The sequence below is a fragment of the Bos grunniens genome, chromosome 21 (genome assembly GCF_055505025.1).
Source record: "Bos grunniens cultivar Pamir isolate PY7600 chromosome 21, Bosgru_T2T1.0, whole genome shotgun sequence".
Taxonomy (NCBI): domain Eukaryota; kingdom Metazoa; phylum Chordata; class Mammalia; order Artiodactyla; family Bovidae; genus Bos; species Bos grunniens.
Window position 1 is genome coordinate 28,585,661 of NC_141185.1, and position 19,896 is coordinate 28,605,556.

The 19,896-nt window shown below is 41.4% G+C and overlaps 1 protein-coding gene across 2 annotated transcripts; it reads left to right on the forward strand.

Annotated features, from left to right (window-relative positions):
- Positions 1–4,486: 4,486 nt before the first annotated feature.
- GPR33 (G protein-coupled receptor 33) lies at positions 4,487–9,941 on the forward strand. Of its 2 annotated transcripts, XM_086363714.1 has the most exons (3): positions 4,487–4,635; positions 5,419–5,473; positions 8,690–9,941. In XM_086363714.1, exons 2-3 carry the CDS (start codon positions 5,459–5,461, stop codon positions 9,725–9,727), a joined length of 1,053 nt encoding a protein of 350 aa, XP_086219840.1. In that variant the 5' UTR covers positions 4,487–4,635; positions 5,419–5,458; the 3' UTR covers positions 9,728–9,941. The 2 variants fall into 2 exon arrangements, with proteins under 2 accessions (XP_086219840.1, XP_086219839.1); XM_086363713.1 differs by lacking the exon at positions 4,487–4,635 and having other exon boundaries at positions 5,300–5,473.
- Positions 9,942–19,896: the final 9,955 nt, after the last annotated feature.

Here is a 19,896-nt window from a genome sequence, read left to right on the forward strand (position 1 = left end):
TAATAAATGGGGAGACCTAATTCTGAGAGCAAGAGCAGACAGAAAGTAGAAAGGGGTCAATAAAGAGGAAACAGACATGCAGCAAGAAGTGAGTTAGGTCCAGGGTAATGCTCTTCTCTTAATCCCTGCACAGTTGGCTCCTTTAAGTCATCCAAAGTCATTAAATATCACCTCCTGAAAGACTTTTCCCAGCAGTCCCATTTGGCTAGTCACTTAGTTACTCATCACATTGCTACGTCTTAATTAATAACACTCTGCATAATACTGTAGGTGCTAGCTGACATTGGATTGTTGGTTTATTGTACATCTCTCCCAACTAGAATGTAAGCTCCATTAGAACAAAACTCTTATTTATTCTATAACCCCAGTGACAAAAACATTGCTTGATAAATATTAAATAAATCAATTAAATCTCAAGAATATTTTGCATTTTTTAAAGATCTCCAAGTGATTCTAACTTTAGTCAGAATGAAAACCATTAGGTTAATAGATGTCTTGTTGTTCCCACTATGCTGGCATGTGGAAGATGATGAGAAGTGATCTTGAAAAGTGCAGAACCCAGCCAGACAAATGAAACATTGCTCTCTTTCATTAGGCCTTTAAACACCCTGTTTCTACGGCCTAGAACTTGCTTTCCTTAACATTGCTTAGGTGTTTTGTTCACATGTCATCTTTTTAATAACTATAAACACTAAAGGCAATATTTTAAAATTATTTATTTTCCCTAGTCTTGAACATTCTCTGGCATGCATTAGATATTCAATAAATATTTCTTGAATTGCACTGCCTGGATTCGTTCCAGCCTACTGGGTTTGCTGTTGTTCTCTGATACAGCTTATATATGAATGATCATGCATTTAGCATACCATGTGCCAGGCACTGTGCTAACCCATTATATATAGTATCAATGAATTGTTATTAATAACTCTTAATAATATTTAATAACTACTATTAATTCTCAAAAGAATACTTCAGGAGAGGTTTTCTTTCTTTTTTTTACATGTACAAATGAGGAAACTTGAGATTCAGGAAGGTTTTGTATATATGGTAAGTAAAAGAGAATTTGTAACTATGGCTTTGTGTTCTCTCCTATATTGTTTTGTGCAATCAATATAGTGCCTATAAGTAGTGCATCAGTATTTTCAGTGTACATTATTTCTGCCCCAAATCTTTTATTAACTAATAATGGAATCTAGGACAAGCTCCCAAATATCTTGATGGATCTTAGTTTCTTCACCTATAGTACCAGGAATTAGATGAAATTAACTGCTTGGTCTCCTTCAGCTCTAAAATTATATACATTTATGAGTTTATAGACTTTCAAGCATTTCACCATCTGTTTCTGCATTTCTATTTCATACTGTGATCACATCAAAACAATATAAAAGTTTCCATTTCCATGAATTCCCCTTAAAACCACCAGAATTATTTTGAAATATGAAAAGTGAAATGAAGTCATATCATCAAAGCCACAGAAGAGAAGCTCCTTCCTCAAAAAGTTTGCATCTTTCTCAACAGAGATAATATCATTGATGTAATTACCTATTAGATAAATACTCTCACTAATGAGAGTATTTCACAGGGGAGTAATGGAAGGATGAAATTTTAGGCTATGTAATAGTGGTACTGCTGCTGCTGCTAAGTCGCTTCAGTGGTGTCCGACTCTGTGTGACCCCATAGACGGCAGCCCACCAGGCCCCGCCGTCCCTGGGATTCTCCAGGCAAGAACACTGGAGTGGGTTGCCATTTCCTCCTCCAATGCATGAAAGTGAAAAGTGAAAAGTGAAAGTGAAGTCACTCAGTCGTGTCCGACTCTTAGCAACCTCATGAACTGCAGCCTACCAGGCTTCTCCGTCCAGGGGATTTTCCAGGCAAGAGTACTGGAGTGGGGTGCCATAGTGGTACTAGCCCTTGTGAAAATTTTGGCAGGGGCTGGGGGTAAGGAATTAAACACTAGTCCCAAATATATTTATTATTTATGAATTTTACTAAAAGTTGAGTTTGGAAATGTAGAGTGGAGGGGGGAGGAGGAAGAACCTGGTCCAAATTCCTTTTTGTACTAATGAAATAGTACAGGGCAGTGGAAAGAGCCCTTGGTTCTTTTTTTGGTGGAAACCTATTGTGAATCACTCAGCTTCCCTGAATCTCATTTTGCTAATCTTCAAAATTAGTAGGTATGGATCAAATAATATCTCAGGTTGTTCCAAATCTGTGAATTAGCTCACAGGGTTTGAAAACCTAGCAAGAAATTCCTTTTAAAAGGCAGTTCAGTTCAGTTCAGTTGCTCATTCGTGTCCAACTCTTTGGACCCCATGGACTGCAGCACACCAGGCTGCCTTGTCCATTGCCAACTCCCGGTGTTTACTTAAACTTATGTCCATCGAGTCGGTGATGCCATCCAACCATCTCATCCTCTGTCGTCCCCTCTCCTCCCACCTTCAATCTTTCCCAGCATCACAGTCTTTTTCAAGGAGTCGTTTTTTCGCATCAGGTGGCCAAAGTATTGGAGTTTCAGCTTTAGCATCAGTCCTTTCAATGAATACTCAGGACTGATTTCCTTTAGGATGGACTAGTTGGACCTCCTCGCAGTCCAAGGGTCTCTCAAGAGTCTTCTCCAACACCACAGTTCAAAAACATCAATTCTTCATAGTCCAACTCTCACATCCACATATGACTACTGGAAAAACCATAGCTTTGACTAGACGGACCTTTGTTGGCAAAGTAATGTCTCTGTTTTTAGTATGCTGTCTAGGTTGGTCATAACTTTTCTCCCACGGAGCAAGCATCTTTTAATCTCATGGCTGCAGTCACCATCTGCAGTGATTTTGGAACCTCCCCCCAAATAAAGTCTGCCACTGTTTCCACTGATTCCCGTCTATTTGCCGTGAAGTGATGGGACCGGATGCCATGATCTTAATTTTCTGAATGTTGAGTTTTAAGCCCACTTTTTCACTCTCCTCTTTCACTTTCATCAAGAGGCTCTTTAGTTCTTCTTCGCTTTCTGCCATAAGGGTGGTGTCATCTGCATATCTGAGGTTATTGATATTTCTCCTGGCAATCCTATTCCAGCTTGTGCTGCTCCAGTCCAGCATTTCTCAAGATTAGCAAGTTTGAAAACTTATCTTGAAGCAAAGAAGATCAGTTCTTAGGTTGAAGATCATACCTTCGAATGAAATTAAGAACTAAAATGTAAGTCTGTTTTTCATAAGGCTACAGTAGCAAGGAAAGCTTACAATTCTAACACAAATCCTGGATTCCTGAGCGTCACTGCTGAAGCCACACAGCAGTTTTGATGTGCGTTTTCTCCACTGGCAGTGCAGAGATGAAGAGGAGAGCAAGCAGGAGAGAAATCAGCACAGTGGGGTCAGCACAGAGGCCGATCCTGAAAATGTCAGAGGTGGATTAGAGAGAGGAAAATAGAAAATGCAGGGCTCCGTCAGTCATAAATGCATTACACACATTGTAGGAGTTTCTTATAATGCAATTGTCTTCTTGGATATGGTAACCGATTCTGTGTTCTTTCTAGCCATTCTCAACAACTGTACAAATGCAGATCTTTCTGCCTGTCAGTCTTCATCTTCTCACACTAAACAATATTAATTTTTGGCCTGTTTTCATACATTCCATTTTACTGTGAAACTCAATATTTGAGTTTTCCTTTCTGACCACTGTCTCTCCAGCAGGAGATTCTACCATTTTCAGATTCTAACTTTTCCATGCTTAATAGTTATCACCTCCCTATGTACCCAACACCATGTATCCATATGCTAATTAACAAGCTAGAATCAAGGCAGAATAGATGTCTGGTGGGATGACCAAATATGAGATGGTAATTTTCTTTTGAGGTGATTTTTAATCAGTGTTTTAACACCAGAAACAAGCTTTGTTAATGGAATAACAATAGTTAAACAGAATAATGTTTTTGAACTGTGGTGTTGGAGAAGACTCTTGAGAGTCCCTTGGACTGCAGGGAGATCCAACCAGTCCATGCGAAAGGAGATCAGTCCTGAGTGTACATTGGAAGGATTGATGTTGAAGCCGAAACTCTAATACTTTGGCCACCTCATGTGAAGAACTGACTCCTTTGAAAAGACCGTCATGCTGGGAAAGATTGAAGGTAGGAGGAGAAGGGGACGACAGGATGAGATGGTTGAATGGTGTCACTGACTCAATGGACATGAGTTTGGGTAAACTCCAGGAGTTGGTCATGGATAGGGAGGCCCGATGTGCTGCAGTCCACGGGGTCGCAAGGAGTCGGACATGACTGAGCGACTGAACTGAACTGAACTGAAATAGAGTAACCTGAATAGCATAACATTGTTTATGGAATTTTTTAAATCTTTCCTTAAAATGGAGAAATTATTTGAAGAAATACTCAACTGTCTGCCTACACCTTTAGAGTATACATTCCACAGAAAAAGGAAGGGAAACCAGCAAGAGGAAGTCTTGCTGAATATTTAAATAGTAGTTTCATGGCTGGGAAGTAGTATAGGCAAGAAGAAAAGCAGGTGAAAGGCAGGCAAAGTGTCACTAACTTCAAGCGACTTAGCAGCAGTAGCAGCTGGAGAGGAAACTGCTGATATAGAGTCCCTTTGACCCTCCCAAGACCATCTGGTGTGAAGATACAGCTTCAAGGTAAGGTTCCCTGAGACAGAAGGTTTATCCTAGAGCTATCATCTGAATAGACCCTCTAGGCTCACTCCAGATCAAGCTTCCACAGATTTTTGTAGTCCCCTCCTCCACAGTAGCTTTATAATCCCAAGCTAAGGTGGGGTCTGCCTAAAAGTCACTTATGCCAAAGGTATCATTATAGCAAGGCTTCATAATAACTCTGACAGCCCTTGCCCCAGTAGATGAACATTTAGATTTTTTCAGAAAGCCCTAGTGGTACTTTAGAATTTAGTAGTTGGGCTTTGGGAAAGAGAGAAATATGACATTAAAAGGACAAAATGAGGCTCTTGCTACTCTTAATATAACAAGTTGAGGGGACTTCCCTGGAGGTCCAGTGGTTAAGAATTCATGCTTCCACTGCAGAGGGCGTGGGTTTGATCCCTGGTGAGGGAAAAAAGACTCCACATGCCATGCAGTGAGGCCAAAAAAAAGTTCAACAAACAAAGGGAGGTAAGTGATTCAAATATATTATCTCACTTAGTCCTCATAAGAAGTCACTGGGGTTTAGAAGATGAAACAGGCTCAGAATTAAGAGTCCAAAACCACAGAACTGGTAAGTGGTAGAGACAGGATTGAAGCCCAGTTCTGTGGGATGCCAGAGCCCCAGTTCTGCCCCATTAGTTTATAAATGCCATGCCGTGCTGTGCTCAGTCACATCCTGCTCTTTGCAGTCCCATGGACGGTAGCCCACCAGGATCCTCTGTCCTTGGAAAATGGTAGAGTGAGTTGCCATTTCTTCTTCCACAGGATTTTCCTGACCCAGGGATCGAACCTGCATCTTTTGCATATGCTGCATTCACAGGTGAGTTCTTTACCACTAGCACCACCTGGGAAGGCCCAATTTATAAGTAACTACTTTAAAACCATTTCAAAAGATGTTTAAGGATGAAGAAATCTCCTGGTCATGTGCAATAAATCAGGCTTCCTAGGAAACTTTATATGCTTTAATCTCTGAGCCACCAGGGAAGCCCTCAGAATCACTACCAAGGTTGATTTTCCTCAAGTCCTACATTACTTTCAGGCACCCTTCTAGATGGAGCCCAGCCACACAACTTTTAATAAAACCTTCTCTATAATTCAGCTTCTCATATGCACATACAGAGCTATCACACACACAACCAGACAAACATTAAACACATACACACTACACAAATAAACACACACACGGACTGCTGATACCACAGAGACCACAAAAATATGCCACCCGTGCTCAGATTACAGATACACACACACACACACACACAGAGCTCCACACACATCCCATGAATTCAAACACATACCATTAGAGACACACACAGCATATATGAACATACATACACACAAAGGCACCACAGATATAAAGACAGACCACAGGCACACAGACACACAGGTACACACACACACAGCACACACAAATAGATACACATAGGTCTACACACACACTATCAGAAACCCTCCATAGGATTTTGTTTCTCCTTGTCTACTCATGCCCCACTGTCTATCTAGTCTCCATCACACTCATCATCTCATTAACAACTCCTCTCCCACCACCGGTCTCTTCTCTTTGTCCTACTCCTTCCCAAACAGGAAACACAAGCTCTTTTCTTTCCACTCCCCAGAGCAACCACCAACACAAGAAAGCTGTGATTAATGAGGATAAGGGAGACATTACACCATGCCAAAGCATAGCAAGTGGATTAAAATTAAATATTACGACAGTCCCCATTTTAAATCCCTTGTGTCGTCTCTGCCTCTCAGAATATCTCATTGGCCCTTCCTCCTCTGGAAGCCTCCCCTCACCTGCTGTGTTTTCATGTGGCCCCTCTCTGGAGAACATCCTTATTCCTCCTCCCTCTTCACATGGTCCCAGGACCTTTAACCAGCCTCTTCCTCGGGCTGCAACTCTTTCACTCACCATTGCTCATCCATGCCATGTCCCAAGACTTCACTTTTTATTCCCAAAGCAGACTACCAAGGTATCTTCCTGAACAGGATCATTTTGCTACTTGGCAGGGAAAATCTTGCAACTACCTTCGCAGGCAGAATTAACTTAAGGCAGTCGTGATTTTAACAGTAATTATGGTATTTCTTCTCTTTCTGTATTCTTAGAATGTTTTTGTTTAGTGAAAAAAAAAATTAGTAATTTCCACTGCTTTACCCAGTTTATCAAAAACCAATTAGCTGATATGATTCTATTATAATAGCTATTTTCCAAAATATTCTCAGGTCTATATTTTCAATATTACAGGGGCATTTATTCAAGAAATAGGATATTGTGAATCATCAAAGACTTTGTTTCATGGAACACTATTACAATACTACACATGTGCATAGACCTAGAGATTGTCATACTGAGTGAAGAAAGTCAGACATAGAAAGACAAATATCACATGATATTTCTTAAATGTGGAGTCTAAAAAAAATGGGGGTACAAATGAATTTATTTATAAAACAAAAGTAGAGTCACACATGTAGAAAACAAATATATGGTTATCAGGAGATAAAAGGGAAGAGGCATAAATTGGAAGACTGGGACTGACATACACACACTACTATATAAAAAATAGATAATAATAAGAACAAGCTGTAGAGCACAGGTAACTCTCCTCAATACTCTGTGATGGCCTATGTGGGAAAAGAATATATTAAAAAAGAGTAGATATGTGTATATGTATAACTGATTCACTTTGCTCTACTCTTGAAACTAACACAACATTGTAAATCAACTATACTGCAATAAAATTTTTTAATTAAAAAAACACTTTACACAAATTACCAATTTTCAAAGAAATAACCAAACACTGATGGTGTTCCCCATCTGCCACAGTGGATGTATGGTGGGAGATGTTGATGAATAAGAAATTAAACCCCTCCTTCATTTTCTCCTCTGTTTAAATATTTGCCTTTATATGGAAAAAAGAAATTATTTTTATATAAAACTACTTGCATACAACAAGTTATTGGATAAATATAAGTTCCTTGACTTCTCTCTCCTCTCCAAGTAAGAAAGAGCAGCTATGAGGTTCTACAATACACCCTCCTCTTTCATTGATTTGGGAAGGCACTTCATGATCTCACAGTATACCACAGAACTCCCATATGAACTGAGTGTTAAATACTATTAATAGCTAATAACATTTGTTACATATAATTAGCTCATGGGAGAAGTCTAACTATAGCTCCAACATGATTACCAATTTACAGCCATTGTTATGTTTGTTATTCAGTTTCATTAGTAATATTACCCTAACCAAGTCCTAGTCAAGTAAAACTTCTACATTGCCATATTCAAGAACCTGTGCCCATCAAGAAGGGTCAGACTTCTGGCTAATACCTAATTAGAATACTTTTAGCTACCTAAATCACTTAACAGAGTAAAAATATTCCAAGTGTTATTTCTACTTCACATTAATTCATTGCATCTACAGTGTTTCTATATTTGGCGCTCAAATTCAGATCAGATCAGTCGCTCAGTCGTGTCCGACTCTTTGCGACGCCATGAATCGCAGCACGCCAGGCCTCCCTGTCCATCACCAACTCCCGAAGTTCACTGAGACTCACGTCCATCGAGTCAGTAATGCCATCCAGCCATCTCATCCTCTGTCGTCCCCTTCTCCTCGTGCCCCCAATCCCTCCCAGCATCAGAGTCTTTTCCAATGAGTGAACTCCTCGCATGAGGTGGCCAAAGTACTAGAGTTTCAGCTTTAGCATCAGTCCTTCCAAAGAAATCCCAGGGCTGATCTCCTTCAGAATGGACTGGTTGGATCTCCTTGCAGTCCAAGGGACTCTCAAGTCTTCTCCAACACCACAGTTCAAAAGCATCAATTCTTTGGCGCTCAGCCTTCTTCACAGTCCAACTCTCACATCTGATCCTAATTCCTCATACAAAAATAAAGAAAAATATCTGATTTGTATTCTTGCAGAAATATTGTTTGCCATTTTAAAAACATTGCCATTTTGAATATTAATATGGAAAAATTACTATTTTAATTTCCATGTTTAATCATTTCCTTTGCTTCTTTTTTGTTGTCATTTCCAGTTTCTCATTCCAATTATGGACCTGACCAACTCTACTGACTTCCTGCTCAATGACTCTACTTTAATAAGAAACAGAATTCACATTCCAAATTCTGCCTCAAAAGTGATTGTTGTAGTTCTTTTGTTTATGTCATTTTTAATTGGCACTATCACCAATGGTCTCTATCTATGGGTGCTAAAATTCAAAATGAAAGAGACTGTCAATACTCTCTTATATTTTCATCTCATTCTCTCCTATTTTATTTCAATATTATTTTTGCCATTTTTGGCCATCTCCCACCTTCAAGACAATCACTGGAGCTTTGGAAGGGCCACGTGCAAGATCTTCAACAGCATTTTGTATGCAGCAATGTTCGCCTCTGTGTTCTTCCTCTCGGCCATCAGTGTTGATCGTTACCTTCTCACTTTTCACCCGGTGTGGTCACAACTGCATCGAACCCCACGCTGGGCTTCCAGCATCATCTTGGGAGTCTGGATCTTTGCTGCTGCCCTCAGCATGCCCTATGTGGTTTTCAGGGAGACACATGATGACCATAAAGGAACAGTGACCTGCCAAAACAACTATGGTGTGTCTACTGACTGGGAGAGCAAAAAGATGCAAACATTAAGGAAATGGATTCATGTAGCCTGTTTCAGCAGCCGCTTCTTGCTAGGCTTCCTTCTGCCTTTCCTCATCATCACCTTTTGTTATGAAAGAGTAGCCAGAAAGATGAAAGCAAGGGGACTGTTGAAATCCGGCAAGCCCTTCAAAGTCATGATGACAGCCATTGTCTCCTTCTTTGTGTGTTGGATGCCCTATCATGTATACCAAGGCTTACTTCTCACTGAAAACAGATCTCTGTTTTTCCAGCTGACTGTCTTACTCACAGTGATAACTACTACCTTCAATACTGTGTTTTCTCCCACACTCTACCTCTTTATTGGGGAAAACTTCAGAAAAGTTTTCAAGAAGTCTGTCCTTGTTCTTTTTGAGTCAACATTCAGTGAGGATTCCTCGGCAGAAAGGACAGAAAACCTAAATTCAGAAGCCGACATGTAAATTCTGGATCCCAGAGCAAACAGGGGACTCTTAGTCAAAGACATCATCAGTAAAGATACTCAGCTTTTGTATATAATATAGTGTCTATACTAGAGAGACAGCTGGACTGTACTATAGTTAGATTTATGAATATTATAAGGGCTATAAAATGTGGTGGGTAATGTTGAAAATGTGATTTTTTCTTTTTACTTTGTAGTAAAATACATGCAACATATAACACCCTTTTTTTTTCATTGTACATTTTGGCGGCATTAAATTCACAGTACTTTGCAATCATCAACACTATCTATTTCCAAAATTTTTAATCACCAGAAAGAGAAACTGTACCCATTAAGCAGTAACTCTTGACTCCCCCTTCCCCCAACCCCTCATACCATCTAATCTGCTTTCTAGTTCTGTGAATTTGCTATCTAGATGTTCTATGTAAGTGAAATCATACAGTATTTCTCCTTTTGCATCTGGCTTATTTAACTTAACATGTTTTCAAGGTTTATCCATGTTGTGACATGTATCAGAACTTCATTCTTTTCATGGCTAAATAATATTCTATTATAGGGTTCCCTGATAACTCAGTTGGTAAACGATCCACCTGCATTGAAGGAGACCCTGGTTCGATTCCCAGGTCGGGAAGATCTACTGGAGAAGGGATAGGCTAACCACTCCAGTATTCTTGGGCTTCCCTTGTGGCTCAGCTGGTATAGTATCCACTTGCAATGCAGGAGACTGGTTTGATCCCTGGGTTGGGAAGATCCCCTAGAGAAGGGAAAGGCTACTCACTCCAGTATTCTGGCCTGGAGAATTCCATGGACTATATTGCCAAGGGGTCGCAAAGAGTCCAACACGACTGAGAGACTTTCACTTCCCTTCACTTCATATGAATATACCACATTATGTTTATCCATTCTTCTGTTGAGTTGTTTCCACCTTTTGGCTATTGTGAATAATGCTACCACAAACACTAGTGTACAAGTGTCTGAGTCTTTGTTTTTAACTATTTTAAATTATTTTGAATTGCTGGGTTATGTGGCAATTCTTTAAGTTTTAAGGAATTGCCACCTTTTCTACAACAGCTGCACCATGCTGCATTCTCACCAGCAATTTACAAAAGCTTTGGTTTCTCCATACCCTCAGTTCAGTTCAGTTCAGTCGCTCAGTCCTGTCTGACTCTTTGCAAAACCATGGACTGCAGCATGCCAGGCCTCCCTGTCCATCACCAACTCCCAGAGTTTACCCAAACTCATGTCCATTGAGTCGGTGATGCCATCCGACCATCTTATCTTCTGTCGTCCCCCTCTCCTCCCGCCTTCAATCTTTCCCAGCATCAGGGTCTTTTCCAAAGAGTCAGTTCTTCGTATCAGGTGCCCAAAGTATTGGAGTTTCACCTTCAATATCAGTCCTTCCAATGAACACTCAGGACTGATCCCCTGTAGGATGGACTGGTTGGATCTCCCTGCAGTCCAAGGGACTCTCAAGAGTCTTCTCCAACACCACAGTTCAAAAGCATCAATTCTTCTGTGCTCAGCTTTCTTTATAGTCCAACTCTCACATCCATACATGACTACTGGAAAAACCATAGCTTTGACTAGATGGACCTTTGTTGGCAAAGTAACGTCTCTGCTTTTTAATATGCTGTCTGGGTTGGTCATAACTTTCCTTCCAAGAAGCATCTTTTAATTTCATGGCTGCAGTCATCATCTGCAGTGATTTTGGAGCCCCAAAAAATAAAGTCTGACATTGTTTCCACTGTTTCCCCATCTATTTCCCATAAAGTGATGGGACTGGATGCCATGATCTTAGTTTCTGAATGTTGAGCTTTAAGCCAACGTTTTCACTCTCCTCTTTTACTTTCACCAAGAGGCTCTTTAGTTCTTCTTCACTTTCTGCCATAAGGGTGGTGTTATCTGCATATCTGAGGTTATAGATATTTCTCCCAGCAATCTTGATTCCAGCTTGTGCTTCATCCAGCCCAACGTTTCTCATGATGTACCCTGCATATAAGTTAAACAAGCAGGGTGACAATATACAGCCTTGACATACTCCTTTTCCTATTTGGAACCAGTCTGTTGTTCCATGCCCAGTTCTAACTATTGCTTCCTGACCTGCATATTGGTTTCTCAAGAGGCAGGTCAGGTGGTCTGGTATTCCCATCTCTTTCAGAATTTTCCACGGTTTATTGTGATCCACACAAAGGCTTTGGCATAGTCAATAAAGCAGAAATAGATGTTTTTCTGGAACTCTCTTGCTTTTTCGATGATCCAGAGGATGTTGGCAATTTGATCTCTGGTTCCTCTGCCTTTTCTAAAACCAGCTTGAACATCAGGAAGTTCACGGTTCACATATTGCTGAAGCCTGGCTTGGAGAACTTTAAGCATTACTTTACTAGAATGTGAGATGAGTGCAATTGTGCTGGAAAACTCAGCAGTGGCCACAGGACTGGAAAAGGTCAATTTTCATTCTAATCCCAAAGAAAGGCTGTGCCAAAGAATGCTCAAACTTTTCTCAAACCTTGAGCTATCCAATGCATTTTTCTTATGGAAATGTTTTTCTTAAGCTATGTTAATTAAACTATTTATTTGATTTGGAATCTGCCTTTCTTCAAAATGGTTCCACCTAAAACTAACTTTTTTCTTTTCTCAAACCTTGGGCTGACAATAGCTCAACAAACCAGTATTCATATCAATTGTTTTTTTAAAAAAATATAAATTTATTTATTTTAATTGGAGGCTAATTACTTTACAGTATTGTATTGGTTTTGCCATACATCAACATGAATCCACCACAGGTATACACGTGTTCCCCATCCTGAACCCCCCCCCCCCTCCCCGTACGATCCCTCTGGATCATCCCAGTGCACCAGCCCCAAGCATCCAGTATCATGCATCGAACCTGGACAGGTGATTCATTTCATACATGACACTATACATGTTTCAATGCCATTCTCCCAAATCATCCCACCCTCTCCCTCTCCCACAGAGTCCAAAAGACTGTTATGTACATCTATGTCTCTTTTGCTGTCTTGCATACAGGGTTATCGTTACCATCTTTCTAAATTCCATATATATGCATTAGTATACTGTATTGGTGTTTTTCTTTCTGGCTTACTTCACTCTGCATAATAGGCTCCAGTTTCATCCACCTCATTAGAACTGATTCAAATGTATTCTTTTGAATGGCTGAGTAATACTCCATTGTGTATATGTACCACAGCTTTCTTATCCATTCAACTGCTGATGGACATCTAGGTTGCTTCCGTGGCTGGGGGGTGACACACCTCACGCCATCCTATCTCAAAAATGCATATTGTGGGAGAGGGGCCTGGTAAAACTCCGTCAGCCTTGAGGTGTCTCTCTTATCCAATTAATAGCTTTCTAACAGATACAAAACAGCTTTCTGAAACTAGTAAAGGAGGCACTCTTTTTTCCCCCTTCTGATGTCTACGTCAGAAGCTTTCTCTCTTTTATACTCTAATAAAACTTTATTATACAAAACCTCTGAGCAATCAAGCCCCATCACTGGCCCCATATTGAACTCCTCTCCTCCAGAGGCCAAGAATCCCAGTGTCTTTCACAGCTCAACAACAACCTTTCAGTAAGGAATGCAGAACTAACAGGCTTTCACCCACTAGAAGAATTCGGGAAACGTCAAAAAGAGAGAGGAGACTCCAGTGTACATGTCCTACCAACCTTCCAGAATCCTTCTCACTGGAATCCATCTTGACTGTATGATGCATGTGTCACCAGGAAGGACCTTGAGTCAGAGTGATTGGCCAGAGACAACTCAGAAACTAACTGGATTATCATAAAACCCCAGAAGGCGAGCCACGTGGCAGAGCAGTTCTTCCGGGTTCCGTTACCTCCTGCTTTCCACCAGGGTGTCCTCTCCCAATAAAGTCTCTTGCTTTGTCAGCACATGTGTCTCCTCGAAAAATTCATTTCTGAGATTTAGACCAGAGCCCACTCTCAGGTCCTGGAAGAGGTCCCCCTTCTGCAACAGTACCAATTACTGCTATTGCTACCTCTGGGCCCAAAATGCCAGCAACTAGGTTTCAGTGCAACTGCTACTGCCACCAATGCCACTTCTGCACCTGATCTTGAACCTCCTGTGTCTGAAAGCCCTGCCAACAATGACATCAGGAAAATGGAAGCCCCATGCAGAAGCCCCAAGCACTGTTTATTCACACTGCTCACTTGCAAGCTTAATCTTGCATGTAGCATCTAATCAGCATGCCTGCATCCTAGCTGCAAAGGAGGCTAGGGAACTGATATCTACATGGAAAAAGGATAATGTGGGAATTTCCCCAAATATAAAAGTTATTCAAAAGGTGACCCTGTCCATTGACTTCACCCTAAAAGCTTTTCACAGTGATTAGCCTCAGCAAGAGAAGCAAAACTGCATTCTGCTGAGGAGTGACTGGGAAGTGAGAATCCAGGCTCTAAGAGTAGTAACTGTCTTAAATTTAGAAAATTAAGGTATTATTCCCCCTCTTTGTGTTAAGGGACTCCTATTAAAACGCAAATATACCTTTTAAGAAGGTTATGTTTCACTCACAAGTTAATGTGAATTACTTTAATCAGCTTCACGCCCAGCAGAGTGCAGCTAAATACAGTACTTAGAATATTAGACTTTTGACTGTGGCCCACAGGAAGAGAATCTATCTTTGAAGTTGTAGGTCAAGCCAGGAGCAGATATTGGAGACCCTAAAGGTAACATAACATAACATAACATGCATAGGGGAAAGACTTTGACTATGTGGATCACAACAAACTGGAAAATTCTTAAAGAGATAGGAATACCAGACCACCTTACCTGTCTCCTGAGAAACCTGTATGCGGGTCAAGAAGCAACAGTTAGAACTGGACATACAACAACTGACTGGTTCAAAATTGGGAAAGGAGTACATCAAGGCTATGTATTGTCACCCTGCTTATTTAACTTATATTCAGAGTATATCATGCAAAATGCTGGGATGGATGAATCACAAGCTAGAATCAAGATTGCCAGGAGAAGTATGAATAACCTCAGATATGCAGATGATACCACTCTAATGGTAGAAAGTGAAGAGGAACTAAAGAGCCTCTTGATGAGGGTGAAAGAGGAGAATGAAAAGCTGGCTTAAAACTCAACATTCAGAAAACTAAGATCATGGCATCTGGTCCCATCACTTCATGGCAAACAGATGGGAAAACAATGGAAACAGTGACAGACTTTACTTTTTTGGGCTCTAAAATCACTGTAGATGGTGACTGCAGCCATGAAATTAAAAGATGATTGCTCCATGGGATAAAAGTTATGACCAACCTAGAGAGCATATTAAAAAGAAGAGACATTATTTTGACAACAAAGGTCCATCTAGTCAAAGCTATGGTTTTTCCAGTAGTCATGTATGGATGTGAGAGTTGGACTATAAAGAAAGCTGAGCGCAGAAGAATTGATGCTTTTGAACTGTCTACTCCTGAGACTCCCTTGGACAGCAAGGAGATCCAACCAGTCCATCCTAAAGGAAATCAGTCCTAAATACTCATTGGAAGGATTGACACTGAAGCTGAAACTCCAGTACTTTGGCCACCTGATGCAAAGAACTGACTCCTTGGAAAAGACCTTGATGCTGGGAAAGATTGAAGGTGGGAGGAGAAGGGGACAACAGAGGATGAGATGGTTGGATGGTATCACTAACTCAATGGACATGAGTTTGAGTAAATTCTGAGAGTTGGTGATGGACAGGCAGGCCCAGCATGCTGCATTCCATGGGGTTGCAAAGAGTCGGACACGACTGAGTGACTGAACTGACTGTGTATGGATGAGAGCATTGGACCACAAAGAAGGCTAAGTGCTGAAGAATTGATACTTTTCAATTGTGGTTCTGAAGACTCTTCAGAGTCCCTTAGTCTGCAAGGAGATCAAACCAGTCGATCCTAAAGGAAATTAACTCTGAATATTCATTAGAAGGATTGATGCTCATGCTGAAGCTCCAATACTTTGGCCACCAGATGCAAAAAGCCAACTCACTGGAAAAGACCCTGATGTTGGGAAAGACTGAAGGCAAAAGGAGGAGGCAGCAGAGGATGAGATGATTAGCTAATATCACCAATTCAAAGGACATGAATTTGAGCAAACTCTAGGAGATAGTGAAGGACAGAGGAGCCTGGTATGCTGCAGTCCATGGAATCACAGGGTCAGCCATAACTTATTGACTAAACAACAACAACAAAATAAAGGAGAAAGAAGATGGAGAGCTATTCTGAACAGAGTGTTGGTGACTAAGAAGAAATTCTTCTAGATCTGGTATGGCCCTAAAAATCCAGTTTGTGCCAAATTGTTTAAGCTGCAGACTTTATCTTCTCTGCAGTTAAGTCTAGTAATCCCCATTTAGTTCAGGCTTTCCAGGAGGTGGCTCCCCTTCCAAGTCCTGTCCTTCCCTTACTGGTGAAACCCAGCAGGACCCTGCAGGGTCCTCCTAGATACAACAGTCCCTCGGTGCCCCTATTACAGGAATGGGGATTCCTTCCAGGGCCTGAGAGTGGGCTCTTGTCTAACACTCAGAAATGAATTGTCCAAGGAGACACACATGCTGACAAAGTAAGAGACTTTATTGGAAAGGAGCGCCTGGGTGGAAAGTAGGAGGTTAAGGGAAGCCAGGAGTACTGCTCTACCACGTGGCTCGAAGTCTTGGGTTTTATGGTAGTCGGGTTAGCTTCTGAGTTGTCTCTGGCCAATCACTCTGATTCAGGGTCCTTCCTGGTGGTGCACACATCACTCAGCCAAGATGGATTCCAGCAAGAAGGATTCTGGGAAGTTGGCAAGATATGTGGACTGGAGTCTGCTCTCTCCTTTTTGCCTTTCTTGAATTCTTCTGGTTGGTGGTAGCCTGTTAGTTCCGCATCCCTTACCAGGAACCCCTGTTTAAGATAACTCATGCGAGTGGTTACTATGGTGTCTGGCCAGGGTGGACAGTTTCAGTCAGTGGTCAGTGGTTCCTCTAACATCGCCACCTTGGTTTTTTTTGTTTTGTTTTGTTTTTTGTTTTTGGTAGAAAAAGAGTCTTTACTGGGTTCCAAAGAGGAGATTCAAGAAGTTATTAATTGCTGCTGCTGCTGCTAAGTCTCTTCAGTCGTGTCCGACTCTGTGCGATCCCATAGACAGCAGCCCACCAGGCTCCCCCGTCCCTGGGATTCTCCAGGCAAGAACACTGGAGTGGGTTGCCATAGCCTTCTGCAGTGCATAAAAGTGAGAAGTGAAAGTGAAGTCGCTTAGTCGTGTCTGACTCTTAGCAACCCCATGGACTGCGGTCCACCAGGGTCCTCGGTCCATGGGATTTTCCAGGCAAGAGTACTGGATTGGGGTGCCATTGCCTTCTCCAAGTTACTAACTAGGGAAGTGAGGAATGCAGAAACAAAGGCTATCAGTCAAGAAACAATAATAGCTCGGCTACATAACAGAGTCCTAGTTCCTCCTCCAGGAATATTTATAACAATTTGACATATACTTTTGACTTGTCCTGCAGGAACTAAGACCTCGACCAGGATGGAGGATGTGACTACATTCTGAGACTACAGATCAGTCTGAGGGAGAAGACTGATGGTTTAGATTTCTGGATCACCACTGTTTTAGGTCACCACCAACCAATAAGAAGAAAATCACATACCCTGCAGCCTTTTGGCACACCCCGCCCCCCAAATGTTGCCTTTAAAAATTCTTCCTTGAAAACCATCTTGGAGTTCAGGAGGGTTTCTTCTGCACAAGCTGCCTGTTCTCCTTGCTTGGCCCTGCAACAAATCTTTCTCTGCTCCACACTATAAAGTTTGCGATTGACTTCACTGTGCATCAGACTCATGAATTTGGGTTTGATAACACTGGGAGGGTAAGAACACAATAGTGTAAAAGAAATCCTTTTCTAATGCTCCCTATTGTTTTCCTTGGGTCTTCACTAAATTCTGAGCCCTGTGAAGTGAGAACAGCATCTTATTCCTCATATATTTCCAACACCTAGCGAGGTGTCTGGCATGATAAATAAACGTTTATACCAAAAACTGGCTAAATATGTGAATGCACTTATTAATTAATTCCAGAGTTGGAACTGTTCTCTATTTGTGGGGTCTTTATATTGTCCTTCCTCAAGCATGCTAAGGCTCTACAGTATTTCTTTTGCTTCACTTGCCAAAAGAAGCAATCAAGGAATTGCCATCTGATAATACTGATAATTCCTTTTTTTTTTTTTAAATCTCAGTTTAGTTCAGTTCAGTTCAGTTGCTCAGTCGAGTCTGACTCTTTGTGACCCCATGAATCGCAGCACGCCAGGCCTCCCTGTCCATCACCAACTCCTGGAGTCTACCCAAATCCATGTCCATCGAGTCGGTGATGTCATCCAGCCATCTCATCTTCTGTAGTCCCCTTCTCTTCCTGCCTTCAATCCTTCCCAGCATTATGGTCTTTTCCAACGACCTTGACTCATGGACCTAACATTCCAGGTTCCTATGCAATATTGCTCTTTACACATCGGACCTTGCTTCTATCACCAGTCACATCCACAACTGGGTATTGTTTTTGCTTTGGCTCCATCCCTTCTTTCTTTCTGGAGTTATTTCTCCACTGATCTCCAGTAGCATATTGGGCACCTACTGACCTGGGGAGTTCCTCTTTCAGTGTCCTATCTTTTTGCCTTTTCATACTGTTCATGGGGTTCTCAAGGCGAGAATACTGAAGGGGTTTGCCAGTCCCTTCTCCAATAGACCACATTCTGTCAGACCTCTCCACCATGACCCATCCGTCTTGGGTGGCCCCACACGGCATGGCTTAGTTTCATCGAGTTAGACAAGGCTGTGTGATCAGATTGGTTAGTTTTCTGTGATTATGGTTTCAGTGTGTCTGCCCTCTGATGCCCTCTTGCAACACCTACCATCTTACATGGGTTTCTCTTACCTTGGACGTGGGGTATCTCTTCACGGCTCCTCCAGCAAAGCGCAGCTGCTGCTCCTCACCTTGGGCGAGGGGTATCTCCTCACAGCCGCCCCTCCTGACCTTGAACATGGAGTAGCTCCTCTCGGCCCTCCTGTACCCGCCCAGCCACCCCTTCTTGGACGTGGGGTAGCTCCTCCCAGCCGCTGCCCCTTACCTCGGGTGTGCCGCCCCTGACCTTGGAGGTCAAGTAAATGCAATTGAAGATTTAGATGTATATGAACAATTCATTATCAAAATTCTATTATTTATTTACTTCCTGCTGGAGTCAGTATGAAGTTTACTTAGTTACAGCACTCAAAGACAATGAAAATGGTTCATTATTTTTTTGGTATCAAATCAAATTTGATTCCAAATTTTCTTCCCCCATGGTCCAAAAGAGAGCTGTAAGTCCATAGTGGCTCCCTGTAGCATGCCTCTTAGTCAAGTCTTAAAGATCCCTTGAAGGCAGTGGTTTCCTTCCTTTGTGAAATAAAATTCTTATTTTATGGCAAAATAAGGAAAATTTAAACATAAAAATTTTCTTTGTCCTTTGAACTCCTCTCTCCCCAGCTACCGTCCATTGTATATCTGCATTACACATCAGACAAACCTCCCCCACCTGCATACCTTCTTAACCATTAAAAGCAACACTCTCCTAGCATCAAAACAACTCCTTAAAAGATAACATTCTTGGAACTTTCCTGGTGGTCCAGTGGCTAAGACTCCATGGTCCCAATGCAGCAGGCCTAGATTCCATCTCTGGTCAGAGATTTAGATCCCATATGCTGCAAATATGACCCAGTGCAGCCAAAGAAATAAATATTTAAAAACAAAGAAACAACCAAAAAACACACTTATACATCAACAAATTAAATTTTTTAAAAGATGACATTCTTCCTTATTCTTGCAAAGGGTCATAAGATGCTTAGATCTGGGTTGTATACACTATCAGTAATATGTCATTTAATGTACAGCCTTCTGTTTCAAAACATTTATATAACTGTGCCTTGACTTCTAAAGGGTGGAATAGTTCTCAGAGTTTTCTGAGATGCTCTTTGGGTTATAATCCTCAAATCTGGCTCAAATAAAAATTTCCATTTCTTTTTAGATCAACTGATTAAATTTTTGTTGACACCTTCCTGCCATGCAAGCTGGGCATTATAGGGGGCATTTTCACCAAGGCAAGAGTCTTAGCAACCATTCTCCTCTGATGTCTTGCCATATTCCCAAAGGCC

Coding starts and splice junctions, on each gene's coding strand:
- GPR33 (XM_086363713.1), top strand. CDS start 5,300: ATGCCATGCCGTGCTGTGCTCAGTCACATCCTGCTCTTTGCAGTCCCA. Junction 5,474..8,689: donor TGCATATGCTGCATTCACAG/GTGAGTTCTTTA, acceptor TGTCATTTCCAG/TTTCTCATTCCAATTATGGA.